Source organism: Sorex fumeus, unplaced genomic scaffold (assembly GCF_029834395.1).
Source record: "Sorex fumeus unplaced genomic scaffold, SorFum_2.1 ptg000128l, whole genome shotgun sequence".
NCBI lineage: Eukaryota > Metazoa > Chordata > Mammalia > Eulipotyphla > Soricidae > Sorex > Sorex fumeus.
The window spans coordinates 24,447,852-24,464,833 of record NW_026606185.1 but is presented as its reverse complement, the minus strand read 5'-3'; the positions used below and the strand labels follow the sequence as shown (position 1 = coordinate 24,464,833).

At 37.6% G+C, this 16,982-nt stretch overlaps 1 protein-coding gene across 3 annotated transcripts in view; it reads left to right on the top strand.

Annotated features, from left to right (window-relative positions):
- The window catches only part of ROCK1 (Rho associated coiled-coil containing protein kinase 1), a 122,880-nt gene that overhangs the window by 100,579 nt on the left and 5,319 nt on the right, over nucleotides 1–16,982 (top strand). For 2 of the 3 annotated variants that reach the window (XM_056137909.1, XM_056137908.1), the window contains exons 23-30: nucleotides 155–320; nucleotides 2,527–2,620; nucleotides 3,763–3,851; nucleotides 4,709–4,897; nucleotides 8,448–8,607; nucleotides 14,363–14,433; nucleotides 14,634–14,722; nucleotides 16,829–16,907. In XM_056137909.1, the coding sequence (XP_055993884.1) occupies nucleotides 155–320; nucleotides 2,527–2,620; nucleotides 3,763–3,851; nucleotides 4,709–4,897; nucleotides 8,448–8,607; nucleotides 14,363–14,433; nucleotides 14,634–14,722; nucleotides 16,829–16,907 (937 nt within the window). Of the gene's footprint in view, nucleotides 1–154; nucleotides 321–2,526; nucleotides 2,621–3,762; nucleotides 3,852–4,708; nucleotides 4,898–8,447; nucleotides 8,608–13,868; nucleotides 13,918–14,362; nucleotides 14,434–14,633; nucleotides 14,723–16,828; nucleotides 16,908–16,982 lie in introns of those variants that run through there. The other variant, XR_008795528.1, reaches the window with a different exon arrangement.

The window sequence follows — 16,982 nt, the reverse complement described above, 5'->3', positions numbered from 1 at the left end:
CAAACTCAGAAAGTTCTCTACCTGCTGTACTATCTCTTGGGTCCAAAACCTTGATTTATTTCTCTTTAAAGATATTTTTGCTTCTAAACATAGGCTTTAGTTGAAAGATTTAACTGATTATATAAATTTCCCATTTTCTTATGAATCTTTGTAGAGAAACACTTAGTACTCAGTTGGATCTGGCAGAAACAAAAGCTGAGTCTGAGCAGTTGGCTCGAGGACTTCTAGAAGAACAGTATTTTGAGTTGACCCAAGAAAGCAAGAAAGCTATATCAAGAAATAGACAAGAGATTACAGATAAAGATCATACTGTTAGCCGGGTAAGTGTAGTGTCTGTCATCTAAGTTATATGATTCAAGTTAAAATAGAAATGTAAGGGTGAGTATGTGCCTGAGTATTTTTTGTGTACCTCTATACTTATGTATAAAGCTGTTTTTTTGTAATCTAAGATACTATAATTGAATGTATTGGGAGTTTTTCTTTCCTGACTGTTGATACTAATATTTTATGTAAAAAGTGCTTAGCTTAAAATTGCTTGTATTCTCATAATATAGTGCAGCTGATTTATAGGCCAGAGTCTTGTGAAATTTACACTAATGTGGGATGAAAAATTCTCTATGAATAATCTGCAAATTCATTATTAAAAAGCCAGTTGTGGGTCCTAAGGTACAGTACAGGGGTTGAATGCAACCAATCCTGGTTTAATCCCTGATAACCATGAATGGGCCTCGGAGAACCATCAAATGTTACCCCCCCCCAGCCAATTTAATAATCTAGTTCATATGCAATCAGGGGGCTAGAGAGAGGAATTAAGAGGTTTTCCGTTCTTTGAAAGCCACCAAACAAAACTGGACTCGAGTTCCAGCTTTCATTCTAAGAAATTATATAGCCTTAATGTTACTTTAACTTTTCTCCACGCCTCCTGTTCCATAGAGTATAAAGTGCTGGAGAGATCATACAAGAGTTAAAGTGCTTGTTTTGTATCTTTCCAACCCCAGTTGGAATCTCTGGAACTACAGTGTCCCCTGATCACCACCAGGTGTCACTCCTGAGCAGGGAGCAAGGTAGTAAGCCCTGGAGCACAGCTGGGTATGGTCCAGGAAACAAAAATACTTATATTTTTTATGTATATGGGCTCAAGAAACAGTTCAGTGGGTGAGTAGGTTTGCTTTGCATAAAAAGATCTGCTTAATCCCCAGCTGTACTGGGTATGGCCAAACCCACTCCCATTCCCCCCAAAATAACATAGAAGTCCCAGGATGCGATTCAGTGATAAGAGCTTTACATGAGGGTACTGGAGAGACAGTACAGCAGGTATGACGCTTGCCTTGTACGTGGCCAACCCAGGTTCGATCCCCATCTGGTTTCCCGAGCCCACCAAAAGTGATTCCTGAGTGCTGAGCCAAGAGTAACCCCTGAGCATCACTGGATGTGACGAGGGGGACGGAGGGGAGGGGAAGTGAGGGGGAGAGGGAGATTTGCCCAAACCTAACTATCCAGGTACAGAGTGCAATCTAGGTGGCACTGCTATTTGTGATCCCCGATTCGTTCTTTCTCCACAATTATTATTTTTTTTAATCCCTGATACTCTTATCAAATTTGAGATCTCTGGCACATCATGACTTAAGTATTTGTTCAAGCACTGTAACAAAAGTGTGGCCACCAGTCATTGCAATAACAAAAAAAGGGAAGAATAACAAAAATAGTCATCTTTCATCTTTACAGGATTGGTATGAGGATTAAATGAAATTAAAATACATTGGTAGATAAGTACAATACTAAAAATCAAGTCTGTACACATTTTTGTCATTTTTTATTTATATAAAGAAAATGAGTCCCAGAAAGATTGTGATGTGCAGGGTTCACAGAACTAAAAGTAAACACACATTTCCTGTTTTTCAAGCAAGGGTCCCCCCCCCCTTTATATTCTTCTTTATTAATATGTGTGGGCATATTTAATGCTTGTATATATGCTGAAATAATTTGTGGAAGTTGTCAGTTTCATATTTTTCCAGTGTGGGGCCATGAATGGATCAGACCCTTTTATGGTCAGGAGTGCCCCCAGCAGTGCTCTCCAGTTCGTGTGGTACAGATATTGAACCTAGATTGCCACATGCAAAGCATTCACATGGCTCAGGGAGCAGTCTCCCTAGCCCTGTTGTAAAATATTTTTAATTGAATGAATCCTTCTCAGTAGACGATGAATTCTTTCAGGGCAAAGGTTACATTCTATTCAGTTTGATATCCCCTGAACATAGTGTGCATTAAATACATAGATAAGCAGTAAGCGCTTGAAGCATTAAATTATATTTGAAATTCTGTGCTGTTATACCAAAATAATAGTTTTTTGCAAAAAAAAAAGTTTTTTTTAATTGACATCCACATATCCAAGTATTTTTTTTTATACTTTGACAACATCTGACCTATCCTTACCTTTGGAAATTCATTTTGTTTTATTTTAAAGATTGTTGTTTTAAGTAATAGAGTAGCATGAGACTTGTTTAAACTTCTGTATCCTTTGTTTAGCTTGAAGAAACAAACAGCAAGCTAACCAAAGATAATGAATTACTAAGGAAAGAAAATGAAGAGCTAAGTGATAAAATGAGGATAGCAGAAGAAGGTAAGTGATAAATCAGCTTTTCGTCTAAATCATATCAGAGAAATCATTAGCTACTTATATTGTGTTTTTGAAATTTTTTTTTCATTGTTTATAATTTTATTTATTGAATCACCATGAGAGCAGTTACAAAGCTTTCGGGTTTAAGTCTCAATCATACAATGAAACACCCGTACCTCCACCAGTGCCCATTCTCCACCACCAAAAACCCCAGTATACCCCCATCTCAAACCCCTTCCTGTGGGGCAGATGATTTCCACATTACTCTCTCTCTCTACTTTGATCACATTCAGTATTTTGACACCAGACCCACCATTATTATTTGGGATTTTACCCCAACACTCAGATCTGCTGAAAAGGCAACAGTAGACAATTTGTTTTCTATTGCTGGTTATGAATAACATATGATGTTGCATGGCAGCAGTAGTGGCCACGCGATTTTGAAATTCCAAAATTTTAACAATTAAATCTGGAGGGATTTCTGCCAAAACCTGCTGGGTTCTGAGATTTGTTCCAGAGTCTCTGGGATCATGGCCATTAAGCAACTTGATCAGGAGCCAGAAAGGCCGTTCATGGGCGGCGACTCGGAGGGAAATGTTTTTTCTCATGTTAAATTACATGGGCTGGAGCGATAGCACAGGGCTGGAGCGATAGCACAGCGGGTAGGGCGTTCGCCTTACAAGGGCCAACATGGCCGACCCAAGTTCGATTCCTCCGCCCCTCTCGGAGAGCCCGGCAAGCTACCGAGAGTATTCGATATGCCAAACACAGTAACAACAAAGTCTCCAATGGAGACGTTACTGGGCCTGCTCGAGCAAATCGACGATCAATGGGAGGGCCTTTTTCTTTACCTTTAAATTACATCCATGATCTTAAAAAGTATATAAGTATTATAAGAATACTAAATATTCTTGCTAAGAAAGAAAAAAGATAAATATGATATAATTAATGTGTTCATGGGAGTAGATTTTTTTCATAATTATACTCATCACATTGTTATATTCAGTTATCTTAGAAATTTTTTTTGTGGAATAATAGTATCTTAGAAATTTTTGTCAATTATATATTTCAGCAATGTTGCAAAATTTTTTCCTTAATGAAGTTATCAAAAGTTGGTACATTAACATTTTTGTATTTGTGAACAGAGTTTAGATTGAAGAAGGATGAGGAGATCAGTAATCTTAAAGCTGCCTTTGAAAAGAATATCCATACGGAACGAACCCTTAAAACACAGGTATGCATGCTCTTAACCTTTTCCATATGATTATATTTGAGTGTCACATACTAAGAAGTATTTGCTCTTTTTTACCTTAGTTTGTATACTTTGCTAATAAGGGCCAAGATTTTCATTGGAAATTGCTTTTTTCCCCCCTATTAAACATGAGACACTATTCAGAAAATAAGATTTCAGCTGAGTCAGGAAAGTATTCTTTAGAGACGAAGAGATAGTATATCGGGCAGAGTTTGATGCCCTGTCCCCCTTTTTTAACTTAGTCAAAGGAAAACAAATCTTTTGGATCTTTTTGCCTGTATTTTGTTTGGTTCTGCTGTCATGTCAATCTTGGATCTCCACCCAAATAACATTTTTTTTTTTGCTTTTTCTACCATTATTTATCTTTTTAAAGAATCTTATGTGGAAAATGCAGGTACTTCAAGAAGCCTTTCCTGACTTCTCTTAAGTGTCAGTTAGGTTACTGTTCTCACAGCACCATTGTGTGCCTTTGTATTCTTTTCTAATTCTATTCTGTAATCTGAGTACCTACATATATTATAAAGTGCAGAATAACTACTGAAAAATGCATGGGTTGCCAGGAGTAACCCCTGAGCATTGCTGGGTGTGACCCAAAAAGCAAAAAAAAAAAAAAATGCATGGGTTTTTGCAAAACTTGTCTGATACTTGCATTTGAACAGTGAGATAAGTTACATGTTTCACAGTTTCCATGTCCCGGACTTCATTGGGTCTCCTAATTTTCATATATACAAAAAAAAAACTACTTTCTGATTTTGATGGAAAATAATGTTTTACTGAAGACTTTAATTGGTTGAATTAAATATAGATCCTTATCAGTAATATTTTTAAATTTTAAATAGGCTGTTAACAAGTTGGCAGAAATTATGAACCGAAAAGATTTCAAAATTGATAGAAAGAAAGCCAATACACAAGATTTGAGGAAGAAAGAAAAGGAAAATAGAAAGCTTCAGCTGGAACTCAATCAAGAAAGAGAAAAATTCAACCAAATGGTAGTGAAGCATCAGAAGGAGCTAAATGAAATGCAAGCGGTAAGGTTTATGTGTGCATTAGAGTTGTTATTGTTTTTTCATGTAATTTTATTGTCATTTTTTTTATTAATCTTAGTTAAAATTTTAGTATAAAATTCATATTTTGGTTTTGAGTTATAGTTTGGTCATTATTACATTATTAATCTAGTATGAAATTTAAAGTATTAATCTTGAATAACTTTTTTGTCTATTTAGCCTGTATAATTTGAGAAATTTTTACCAAGAAAAACAACCAAGAGTGGTCTTTTTGGTGTTTTTTTGTTTTTTATTTTTTCCCCGTTGGGGGGTGGGGGGAATGGGGAAAGCATGGTTAGGGGCCACTTCTGGCAGTGTTCAAGTGTTACCTACTCTGCACTCAGGAATTTTATCTAGCAGTACTCGGGGATCCATATAGGGTATCAGGGACCAAACTTGGATCAGCTGGTATAAGGCAAGTACCTACCGGCTATACCATCACTTGGGCCCCCAAAACAAGAGTTTTGCATTTTTGGTTTCATAATACTGACTGTAACTGGGATAGATACCTATTTAATATTTAAATAATATTGTAGTTTTCTCTTTTCAGACTCACTTCTAAAATGCATCAGAGTTCTTTTTGATACTTTCTGATTCATTAATAGCATGAAATGGAGAATATGTCTGTGGATTTAGATCTAAGCTTGCCTTCCTTAATTTATGGTTTCCCATTCTGAGTGGGGCTGGAGCGATAGCACAGCGGTAGGGCGTTCGCCTTACAAGCGGCCAACATGGCCGACCCGAGTTCGATTCCTCCGCCCCTCTCGGAGAGCCTGGCAAGCTACCGAGAGTATTCGATATGCCAGACACAGTAACAACAAAGTCTCCAATGGAGACGTTACTGGGCCCGCTCGAGCAAATCGACGATCAACGGGAGGGCCTTTACCTTTTTTTTACCATTCTGAGAAAGTTTCTGTATCTTTAAGACTATTTCATTTGGAGGGCCGGAGTACAGTGGGTAGGGCGTTTGTCTTGGCATGTAGCCAACCTAGGTTTCATCCCCAGCATCCCAGTAATCCCTTAATGCAGAGCCAGGAGTAAACCCTGAGTATTGCCGGGTATGATCTCAGAACAAACATAAGCGTATAAAAACTATTTTATGTGGAGCCTTAAAATCTTTTTTTCATTGTATTTTTACACATTTTCTTTGCCCCCCCCCCCACCCCCGTGCTTTATGTTTTAGGGGTGGGGAATAAAATAGGATAAGGAGTTTTTTGTTTTATACACAAACAACCCAGGAGTGATTCCTATACACAGAGCCAGGAATAAGCCCTGAGCACCATTGGATGTGACCCCAAAGCTTACATAAATAAAAAATAATTCTTATTGTCATATTTGTATATTAGGCACTGTGTTTCACAGTACTGCTAATGCTAGTGTTTCTTGAATAAATAATTCCAGCATCACACTCCACGGATTGTCACTTTCCTCCACCATTGCCCCACTGTCTCCCTCTCAAAACATCCTACTGAACACATTAGGCATTTTTTATTCCCCTACTCTGTTTCCACCCACCCCACACCTGGCCACTCAGTTCACTGTGACTTACAAATTTGTTCTTAATACATTTGTTACAGGCATTCATATTCCAGTCCCAACCACATCACCACTATGACCTTCCTGTCACCATTGTCCCCATTTTCCCAACTACCCCTTAAGCCTGCCGTTATAGCAGGCCCAAATAAATTATTTTATATTGCTTTTTACCACTAAATGGCTAATGAAATTGTCAAAATATACTACATAAAAAAATTGGTCTTACCTCACCATGGGAACAGTAAATCCTTATCTTTTGTGATAATCGAGCTTTTTTTTCTTTTTTTGTTTACTTCTATGTTACAATCGCATCCAATCCGTGTTCCTAGTAGAATGTTAGTATTGTAGTTTGGAGCATGCTCTCCAGAAAATCCAGAATAGTAAACTGGGCAGTGAACTGACAGCTCAGTCTTGAGGTGGTGAAGTATAGCCAGAGGCTGGTGGTAGCTGCTGGGATGTGAATGCAGCTGCTGGGTCTTTGGCAGAGCAGGAAGTTGCCCACCCCCCTCCAGAGATCACTCAGGACTTCTCAACTGGGGAATGGTCTATTCAGGAAATTTTTGTGGCTAGTTGATCTCTTTCAAAATTTAATCATGACTCTGAAGCTGAGTTCACGTGATGTAATGTGGATGTCCCTTTACTCTGTTTCTTCATAGTCCACAAATGAGAAAGATTATTCTGTGTCTCTCCTTTTCCTTCTTACTAATATCACATGGCACGGTACTCTCCAGATCCATTCATGTAGCAGCATATTACATGATTTCTCTTTTCTTAGAGTGTGTATGTGCATCATGGTTTCTTTATCCAGTCGTCTGTTTTTGGACACTTGGGTTGTTACTAGATTTTGGATATTGTGAATAATGCTGCAGTGAAGATGGGAGTGCAAATAAGTATTTTGGTTAGAGTTTTTTGGACCCTAAGGGTGAATGTCAAGAATTGGAATTGCTGGGTCATAAGGGAAACTCAATTGCTAGTATTTTGAGGGGTGTCCTTACTGTTTTCAAAGAAGACTTTAGCGGCTGACAACTCCACCAGAAGTGAATAAGGGTCCATTTTTCTTTGCGCAAAGCCAACCAACCCTGGTTGTTTTCATTCTTTTTTGTGTCTGTGTATGTGCAAATCTCAGTTGTGTGAGGAGGTCTCTCATTGTTATTTTGATTTTAATTTCTTTAATAAATGATGCAGAGCTTCTTCATGTCTCTTAACCATCTGTATGTGTGTTGAAAGAATGTTTTGTTAATCTTTCCCTTTTTTTATGGTTTTTTTTTCTTGTAATGTACCAATGCTTTATATATTAACCTTTTATCAGATGAGTGAGTATTAACTCTTTATCAGATGAGTGGTTGAATATTCTCTCTCAGTCTAGGAGTTGTCTTTATTCTGATCACCATGTCTTGTGTGGTGCCATAGCTTCTAGTGTGATGTAATTCTATTTGCTTATCTTTGCTTCCATTATCTTAGTTACTGGAATTGAGTCTTCACGATACCTCTAGATTCAGTGTCATGAACTGTTCTATGTTTTCCTCAATATAATTTATGGATTTAGATCCTATATTGAAATAATCCATTTTATTTGACTTTTGTGATAGTGTTAGAAATCACTGTCACTGTTCTCCCGTTGTTCATCGATTTGCTGGAATGGGCCCAGTAACATTGTGAGACTTGTTACTGTGTTTGGCATACCAACTGCGTCACAGGTAGCTTGCCAGGCTTTGTCATGCGGGCGAGATATTCTTGGTAGCTTGCCGGACTGCTCTCTGAGAGGGGCGGAGGAATCAAACTTGGGTCAGCTGTGTAGGCCGTGTGGAAGTCAAAAGCCCTACTTGCTGTGCTATCACTCCAGCCCAGTATTAGAAATATAAAAAAGAAACATTCATGAAATTTGCACGAAAATTTTGGTGTTTGCAATTTTAATTTCTAATTGTACTAATTCTTAATTTTTTAATATTGGAGATTTTATTTTGGTTAATTGTAGTATCTTGGTATTTTTTAATACTAGCAATTGGTAGAAGAATGTACACATAAGAATGAACTTCAGATGCAGTTGGCTAGTAAAGAGAGTGACATTGAGCAGTTGCGTTCTAAACTTTTGGACCTTTCGGATTCTACAAGTGTTGCTAGTTTTCCTAGTGCTGATGAAACTGATGGAAACCTTCCAGGTAAGAATATTTCTATTACCTTATTAATAGAAATGTATTCAATTTTTCTTAAATATAATGGAAATTAGTATTTTTTATTTGGTTTTCTATTTTATCTGTGGATCCTTAAGAACAAATTTGTTTCTGATAGCCAGAAGTTTATGCTGTTGATAAAGGTAGTACATTTTATAGACTATAGACTGTCATAAACAACATTAAGCTGTTAAAATAAATATGAGAAGATCTACCTGAATAGAAACCTGAAAAGCTTTATTAATATATAAATTTACATTTGTTGTTTGTTTTGGGCCACACTTAGTCATACTCGGGGGTTACTCCTGCTCTGAACTCAAGAAGTAATCCTGTGTAGCTCAGGGGATGGAATGCCAGGGATTGAAATGTATTCAATTTTTCTTAAATATAATGGAAATTAGTGACTATAAGTTTTCTCTAAAATGAAAATACTAATTTCCATTATATTTAAGAAAAATTGAATACATTTCTATTAATAAGGTAATAGAAATATTCTTACCTGGAAGGTTTCCATCAGTTTCAGGTTAACCATGTGCAAGGCACTACTCACTACTGTTTAGCTCCAGTGAGTCTATTGAACAGCATAGCTCCACAGCAGAAGAGCTCTACCTGTTATACTGCTATACCTCAAACTACACCATTTTAGAGAAAACTTTTAGTCACTAATTTTTTTGTGTTTTTCTGATAATGACCCATCCTAGCAGAGCCTGCACTGGTGGTGCTCAGGTGCTACTAGAATCATATTTGTTGCTGTGAGGGGGATACAGTGCTAGGGATTGAACTCAGAGCTAGACACATATTATACTGTGAGTTTCAAAGAAAGCATGGGGGCACCCAGGACTTGAGCGTTCAGTGGGTAAGTACTGTTCCCTCACCCAGTCCATGGCGAAAAATGGACAGTGGACCAGGGGAACAGAGAAACAGGGCCCCAGGCTGGTCAGTAGTCAGTTTATTTCTCTCTACTCCCTGGCATAGTTCCTATCTTTTCCCTTACTGCACAATCGTAGTCATAGTTTTGGTCGTAGTCCCAGTCATCATAGTTCCATCATCCTAGTCTCCTCGTAGACCTCGAAGTCCTCTATTACCCCTTACAGCATAGTTATGTAGAAATCATGATGAGTGGGGGTACCAAAAGGTGAGGTTGAACATTGTCATAACAACAAACACATGTAAAGCCACTCCTTCAGGGGAAGTTCTAGGAAATTAACTCAAAGACAAGATCTCATCTGAGGGTTCAACTCTCTAGATTACTAGGAGATCCGCTGAAGGACTGGATTCCATCTAGGGTGTATTGCTTTCTCCTTTCCTCAGCTACTAATTTAACCCATTTAACCAATCATAGTAAATTTACTTCTTAAAATATTTCTAGTCATTTTTTATGAACACAGTAAGAAATATATTAAGTTTAAAGGTTGGCTCTTCTGGGGACATCTCACTATATAGCCCAGACTATAGTCCTCAGGCCTGGTTACTCTTTCCTAACCTCAGCCGGATCCTTATTCAGGGTACTTCTTTTGGGGTCATGACAGAGTTCGTCCCATGACCATGCTCTTAACTTATTTATTATACTTCTCATGGCACTTGACTTGTCCCTTTCCGATGCCAGGGGAGTTTGCAACTTGCCTTGGACCAGTCCAATCCCTTTGTCAGGTCCTCCTTTTGGGGGTGTTAGGAAGTAAAGGCAATTGAGGCTTAAATCAGGTAAATATGATGGATGCCCAGGAGTAAAGATTATTTGGAGTCAGTTAACTCCCATGCTACAAAAGCATAGCATCAACTGTCTTCATGTGTCTGGAGAAAAAGGACATCGCGAAACCATGCAAATGACATACAGGAAAGAGAAAAAAATATATAGGATTATTAGTGCTTGATGGAATTGGGTATGCCTCAGGGGCACTGTTATGGGGGTAACTCAATAAGCTCCCTGCAGGAGGAGCAAGTACCACCAAAAGTTATCTAACGTTCTACCACTTAAACTATCTCCCTGGCTCTGATTTTTGTTTTTTATTTTTATTTTTTTTGTAGGAGTACTGCTATTTATTCAGCCACTGATTAGCTGATTGAATTGTGCATGAACTCCACCTTACTTTTTTTTTCATTTTTTATAATTTTATTTATTGAATCACCGTGAGAGCAGTTACAAAGCTTTTGGGTCTAAGTCTCGGTCATACAATGAAACACCCGTACCTTCACCAGTGCCCATTCTCCACCACCAAAAACCCCAGTAGGCCCCCATCCCACACCCTCCCCCTACCTGTGGGGCAGATGATTTCCACATTACTCTCTCTCTACTTTGATTACATTCAATATTTTGACACCAGACCCACCATTATTATTTGTGATTTTACCAACACTCAGATCTGCTGAAAAGGCAACAGTAAACAATTTGTTTTCTATTAATGGTTATGAATAGCATATGATGTCACGTGGCTGCAGTAGTGGCTGCGGGATTTTGAAATCCCTAAATTTTAACACTTAAATCTGGAGGGATTTCGGCCAAAAGCCACTGGGTTTTGAGATCTGCTCCTGAGTCTCTGGGATCATGGCCGTTGAGCAGCTTGATGAGGAGCCAGAGAAGCTGTTCGTGGGCAATGACTTGGGGTCTCGTTGGGGTGGGGAGGACAGGCCTGGCTCCACCCCATCCCATGAAGCCCTGTGAGTCTTGTCACTGGGGGCCCAAATGTGTCTATCCAGTGGCCTCTGAAGGATGGCGGCCACTGGGCCACCAGGGGGATCAGGCCAAGGCACAAAACCTATTCCCACCTGGGTTGGCCCAGCACCGGTAGCCTACTGCAGGGACCAGACACATTTCTGCCTAAAGCCACCGGGTTCCAAGACTCGTTTCTGAGTCTCTGGGATCATGGCCATTAAGCAGTTCAATCAGGAGCCAAAGAGGCCTTGCCTCCAGTTATATAGCTGAACCGGAGGTGGCTTGTGGGTGTGTTTCCCACATACCTAACTTTTGTCCGTTTGCTTTCTTGGTAAACTTTGCCCCAAGTTTTTGGGGTCTGACCAAAGGCACAGCAGCAATTTTGGGGTATCTGGAAGTCTGAAGGCGCCATGAGGCTGCTGATGCACTCGCCTCACAGGTACAGATTGACATGCTGGTGGCACCATACCCCCTAGATTTTTGTTTTTTAAAACAAGAATTGTTACTTCATCTGAACCAGAGTACCCTTATAGAGAATCCGCTTAATATAGTAGTGATAAAATTAATCAGACTTGAAGGTTCAAATTTGGAAAAATAATTTTTTTATTTACTTAGAAATTTTTATTCTCTCTCTAAGAAAATGATACCCTGTTTTATTCCAGGAGTAGGACGTCAAACAATCAGGGATATTCAATCAGCCTAATCAATAGGCTGAATAAATAGCAAAACTCCTACATTTAAAAAAAAAAGAATCTGGGAGATGCAGTTAGGGCAGGGGTAGGAAATCAAAGCCACAGTAAATAGAATTTCAGACTTTAGTAGCCGCCCCCTACCCCCATGTAGACTATAAATAGTCCTATTTGGGGGGAAATAAATTGGTAATGTTCTGAGCACTGCATGACTAGAAAGATTTTTTTATAGCAGGACCTTTGACAATATAGAAATGCTGGGTTTTTGTGAGGATTTGCCATAAGAAATTTAATATAAACAACTTAGAAAAATTTACAATTTTCTTTTGGGTCAGGGAAATGGACTCAAAGCCAGAGAGATAGTATAGCAGGTAGGATGCTTATCTTGCACACAGCTGACTTGGGTACAATTTCTTGCAGTACAGGACCACCAGATCCTCTTCAGAGGTGGTCCCTGAGCACAGAGCCAGGATAAAACCCTGAGCACTGCTGGGTGTGGCCAAAATATGAAAAAGCAAATGGGCTCAAAGTGGGAAATGAACTAAGTTTTTAATTAAATGTGTAATCTCTGTCTTTATTCTTTTGATTTGTTTTGGGGTATTTGATATGGGGGGGCTCTTGGGAGACTTGTAAATACATATGTTTATTAGAGGATCACTTTGAATTTAACAAGAACCTCTAATTTCAGCTACTTTTTCATGTTTTGTTTGATTTGTTTTTTGGTTTTGGGCTATCCCTGGCATTGCTCAGGGGTTACTCCTGACTTTGTACTCTGGAATTACTCATGGTGGTGCTTGGGGGACCGGTCATATGGGATGTGGAGAATGAACCTAGGTTGGCCACTTGCAAGGCAAACACCCTTACCCACTATATTACCTGTCCAGCCTCATCATCTTTCTAACATTAAATCAGAAACCAGCAGGTATGTGATTGACCTGATTTTGATCAGCAGCACCACATATCCCCAGAGCACCACCAGGAGTAAGTCCTGAGCACTGCAGGGTATGGTGCCCCCAGCCTCCCCCGCCCCCCAAAAGTCAGTTCACTTTATGATTTAAGTCTCTTTATTTGTTAATGGAGTATGATAGTGGAACCTACCCTATCCTGTTTCTAAGAAAATGATATCCTGTATTCATGGAGTTATACATATATTATACATGTTTTAAGATACTTAGGAATTATTACTTAGTAAATGTTACCTGTTGTTACTAGAAGACTGAGTTGTGGCCCTGGAGTGATAGTGCACCGGGTAGCGTTTTGCCTTGCATGTAGCCTACCTGGGTTCTATCCCCGCCATCCCATAGAGTCCACTGAGCCACCACCAGGAGTATTTCTTGAGTGCAGAGCCAGGAGTAACCCCTGAGCATCACCACGTGTGCCCCACCCCCCATATATGGAGAATATTTTAGCCTTGTACTGTCACATGTTAATTTTCTTTTGCTACCAAATATGAGAAAGATAGAAGAACAATTGCCTAACTTTATTAGGAAACAACCTTTTCTAATACAGTTTTCCCTTTGTTTTATGTTTACATAAACATAAAATATTTCATGTTTATATTTGTGATATAAATAATAATTCTACTTAAGTAGTAATGATTATAAAATGCCATAATCATTTTAGTCAAGGAATTTCAGGTATGTACAAACTGCTTTGATTAAAGTAGACCACCTGAATTCTCTGTTCTTGAACCATTTATTAAATTCTATAAACTTGAAAGACTATAAGTATAAAAGACTTTATGTCTCCAGTTTGCTAACATTTGTAACTGGACTAATCTCCAGAATTAAGTACCCTCCAAACTAAAATTTGATAGTTTGAAATTATTAGAGGTATCTTACCCAAACGTTTATAAGAATATTGTACTGAGAAAACAAATAAAATGCTTGTCTCTTATTCTTTATATCTAGTTGATTCTACCTGCATTCCTTATTTATTTATCTTCTATTCTTATCTTCTGTGAGTAATAGGTCACTTCTGTACTTTTGCTTGTTCTTTCTTGTGTAAATCATGGCTCTGATTTGTTCCACTTGCTTCATACTTTTTTTTTGCTATGTATTTTTATATGAATGTAAATTATATTTAAAGTCTTCTTATTATATGCCATTTAAGCTGCAATCCATCCAGTCTTGCCTGGCTCTAAATGATGATGTTGTTACTTCATACTTTTATAGTAGAATACTAAGTGTTAATTTTTGGGGAAGGTGGCTTGGAATTTTTTTCTGCAATATTTGTATGGCCATTAAAGTTGATTTGTGTGATTGAAGCATGAAAGAGCAAATTATAGCATTTATTCATTTAGCTGTGTTCAGATGCTTGTTGCTGCATGCTGTCAAACAACCAATCATCTAGCTTTTGCTTTTGTTACAACTGAAGACTGAATCCTTTATATTTTTTCCCTCAGAGTCAAGAATTGAAGGTTGGCTTTCAATACCAAATAGAGGAAATATCAAAAGATACGGCTGGAAGAAACAGGTACTGTTTGACTCATTTTATCTAATTGGTAATTTATTATGTGTTTTCCTTTTCGAGCACAGAACTTGTATTAACTGCTCCATTATTACATTTTATTTTAAATTAAGACATTAGAGCTTTACAGATGGTAGATACTATGCTTATCACTTTAAATCAATGTTACTCATATATTTCTTCCTCCCCTTTTTTTCTCATTTCAGTATGTTGTGGTAAGCAGCAAAAAAATTTTGTTTTATAACGATGAACAAGATAAAGAACAATCCAATCCATCCATGGTATTGGATATAGAGTAAGTTGTCTTTTATAGAATTTTAAGTCAGTTATTAACAATTATTTTAATTTTACTAAAATACTGAAATTAAGTAAAAACATTTTAATTTAGCTTGATATTTAATATTGACTTGGCTTTTTCATAACTAACTTAAATAGCTATATTAAATCTTATTCTAGCACAGTGTGAGCAGGGAAAATTTTGTGTATGTTATTCACATATGCAGCAGAAAATTTATTTCAAGTGTTTATTGGTTTTAAGTTTAGAGAGCATTTGGATAAAAAGAAAAAATTTTCATTTATTTAAAAGTATCAGTATCAGGACTGTTTTGTCGCATCTTTCATATTTTACCAGACTTCAGGCTTATATAAATTTGACAAGCAGTTTATCTTCAATAGAGGAGAATTTTACATTTGGGTTTGCTTTGGTTTGGTTTTTGTGTTTTTGGGTCAGACCCAGTGTTGGTCAGGGGCTATCCCAGGCTAGGTGCTTTGGTCATATGCTTAAAGGACCTTATGAGACGCATGGGATAGAATGGGTCTCCTGTATGCAGAGCATGTGATGTGCTCAGCTCTTTGAGCTGTGATCCCCTAGAGGAGTAATTTCCATTTGAAGCAAGTTACAAAGAGAGAAAGCATTTCTTTTTTTAGGGACTGCCTGTTTTATTCCCAGCATCGCTTTTGATCAAAGATGATTTATTTTGGAAAGGACTAAGGCAGGGAATTTTCTAGGTGTGGGCAAAATCCAATCCTTTGAATAAGATTGTAACATTTATAAATTAATGTTAGGAGGATGCCCAGTTTCAGTTTATTAATAGTATTTACCAGAATTACAAGGGTCTAGAGTTTTAAAAAGAATGGGTGTTATCGGTTTCCTTACTCAAAGGAAAAGTTTTGGTTTTCCTTTTTCCTAAGAAGAACGTCTTTGCTCAGTTCACAACTCTGCCCAACATGGGACCATGCGGGTGCTGGGGATTGGGATCTCACCAAAGCTGCACTCAGAGCCTTGTGCTCTCTCCTGCCCAAGTGTCTCCAATTCTTTTGTCCATATTTAATTGGGTTACTTATCTTTTTTGTGATTGATTTGTGATCAGCTTGACCAATGGCTGAATATGTAGCAGTACTCCTACATTAAAGTTTTTTTTAAAAAAAAGATTGAAAAGATTGATTTGTAAGGGCCAACCAAAGCCATAATACATGGGTTAAGACATTTGCCTTGCACACCAAGTTTCAGTCCCAGTACCCCGTATGGTTCTCTGAGCTCCATTAGGAGTAATCCTTGAGCACAGAGCCAGGAATGAGCCCTGGGCACCACTGGGTGTGGCCTCAAAAGGAAGAATAAAAGAAATATATGTGAAAGTTCTGAATACAAATGCAGAAATTTGGGGACTGGCCAAAAAAAAAAAAAAGACACGTGCGACAGTTAACTATACCACAGTTATAACCATTCATTTGGATTGTTTTCATTTTTGTTTGGGGTCATTGTGAATAATGCTGCTATGAAAACTTCTGGTTACATAAATTTTATAATTTCAAATTTTTGAATTTTATAATTTTATATCAACTCTTGTATGTATAAATTTTTATTTCCCTTGAATAAAGAATCAGTAGTAAAACTGTGAAGTCATATAGTGTATGTGTCATATGTGTTTGGTTTTATATGAAATGCCTGTTCCTTTTTCCAAAGTAGTTCTGCAGATTTACATTTCTGCCATGATTATATAAGTAATCTAATTGTTCTATTGTATCAGCATTTGAGATTACTTTTCAAAAAAGAAATTGGGGGGGCATACCTTATGATGCTCAAGGATTATTTTCTCACTCTGCGTTCAGAAATCACTCCTGGTGGACTTGGGGTCCCATATGGGATGCAGGGAATGAACTGACTTGGTTGTGTGCAAAGGAAACACCCTACTCACTATACTATCTTCCCTAAATACTGTTTTTTTAATTTTAAAAGTCCAGTTGGTGTTGTGATCTTAATTTTCATTTATCTGATATTAGTGATGTTGGGCATCTTCCATTATGTTTATTTGCCACCTGTATATCCTTTTTAATGAAATGCTTGTTTTTTTGCTCTAAATGAATTTTTATAATGACCTATACCATATTCTTTTTATAATAGTAAATTGTTTCATGTTCGACCGGTAACCCAAGGAGACGTGTACAGAGCTGAAACTGAGGAAATTCCTAAAATATTCCAGGTAATAATCTGAAATTATCACTTTAGATCTTTTATCTACAAATACTATGTATTTCATGAAGTAAATATAAATACC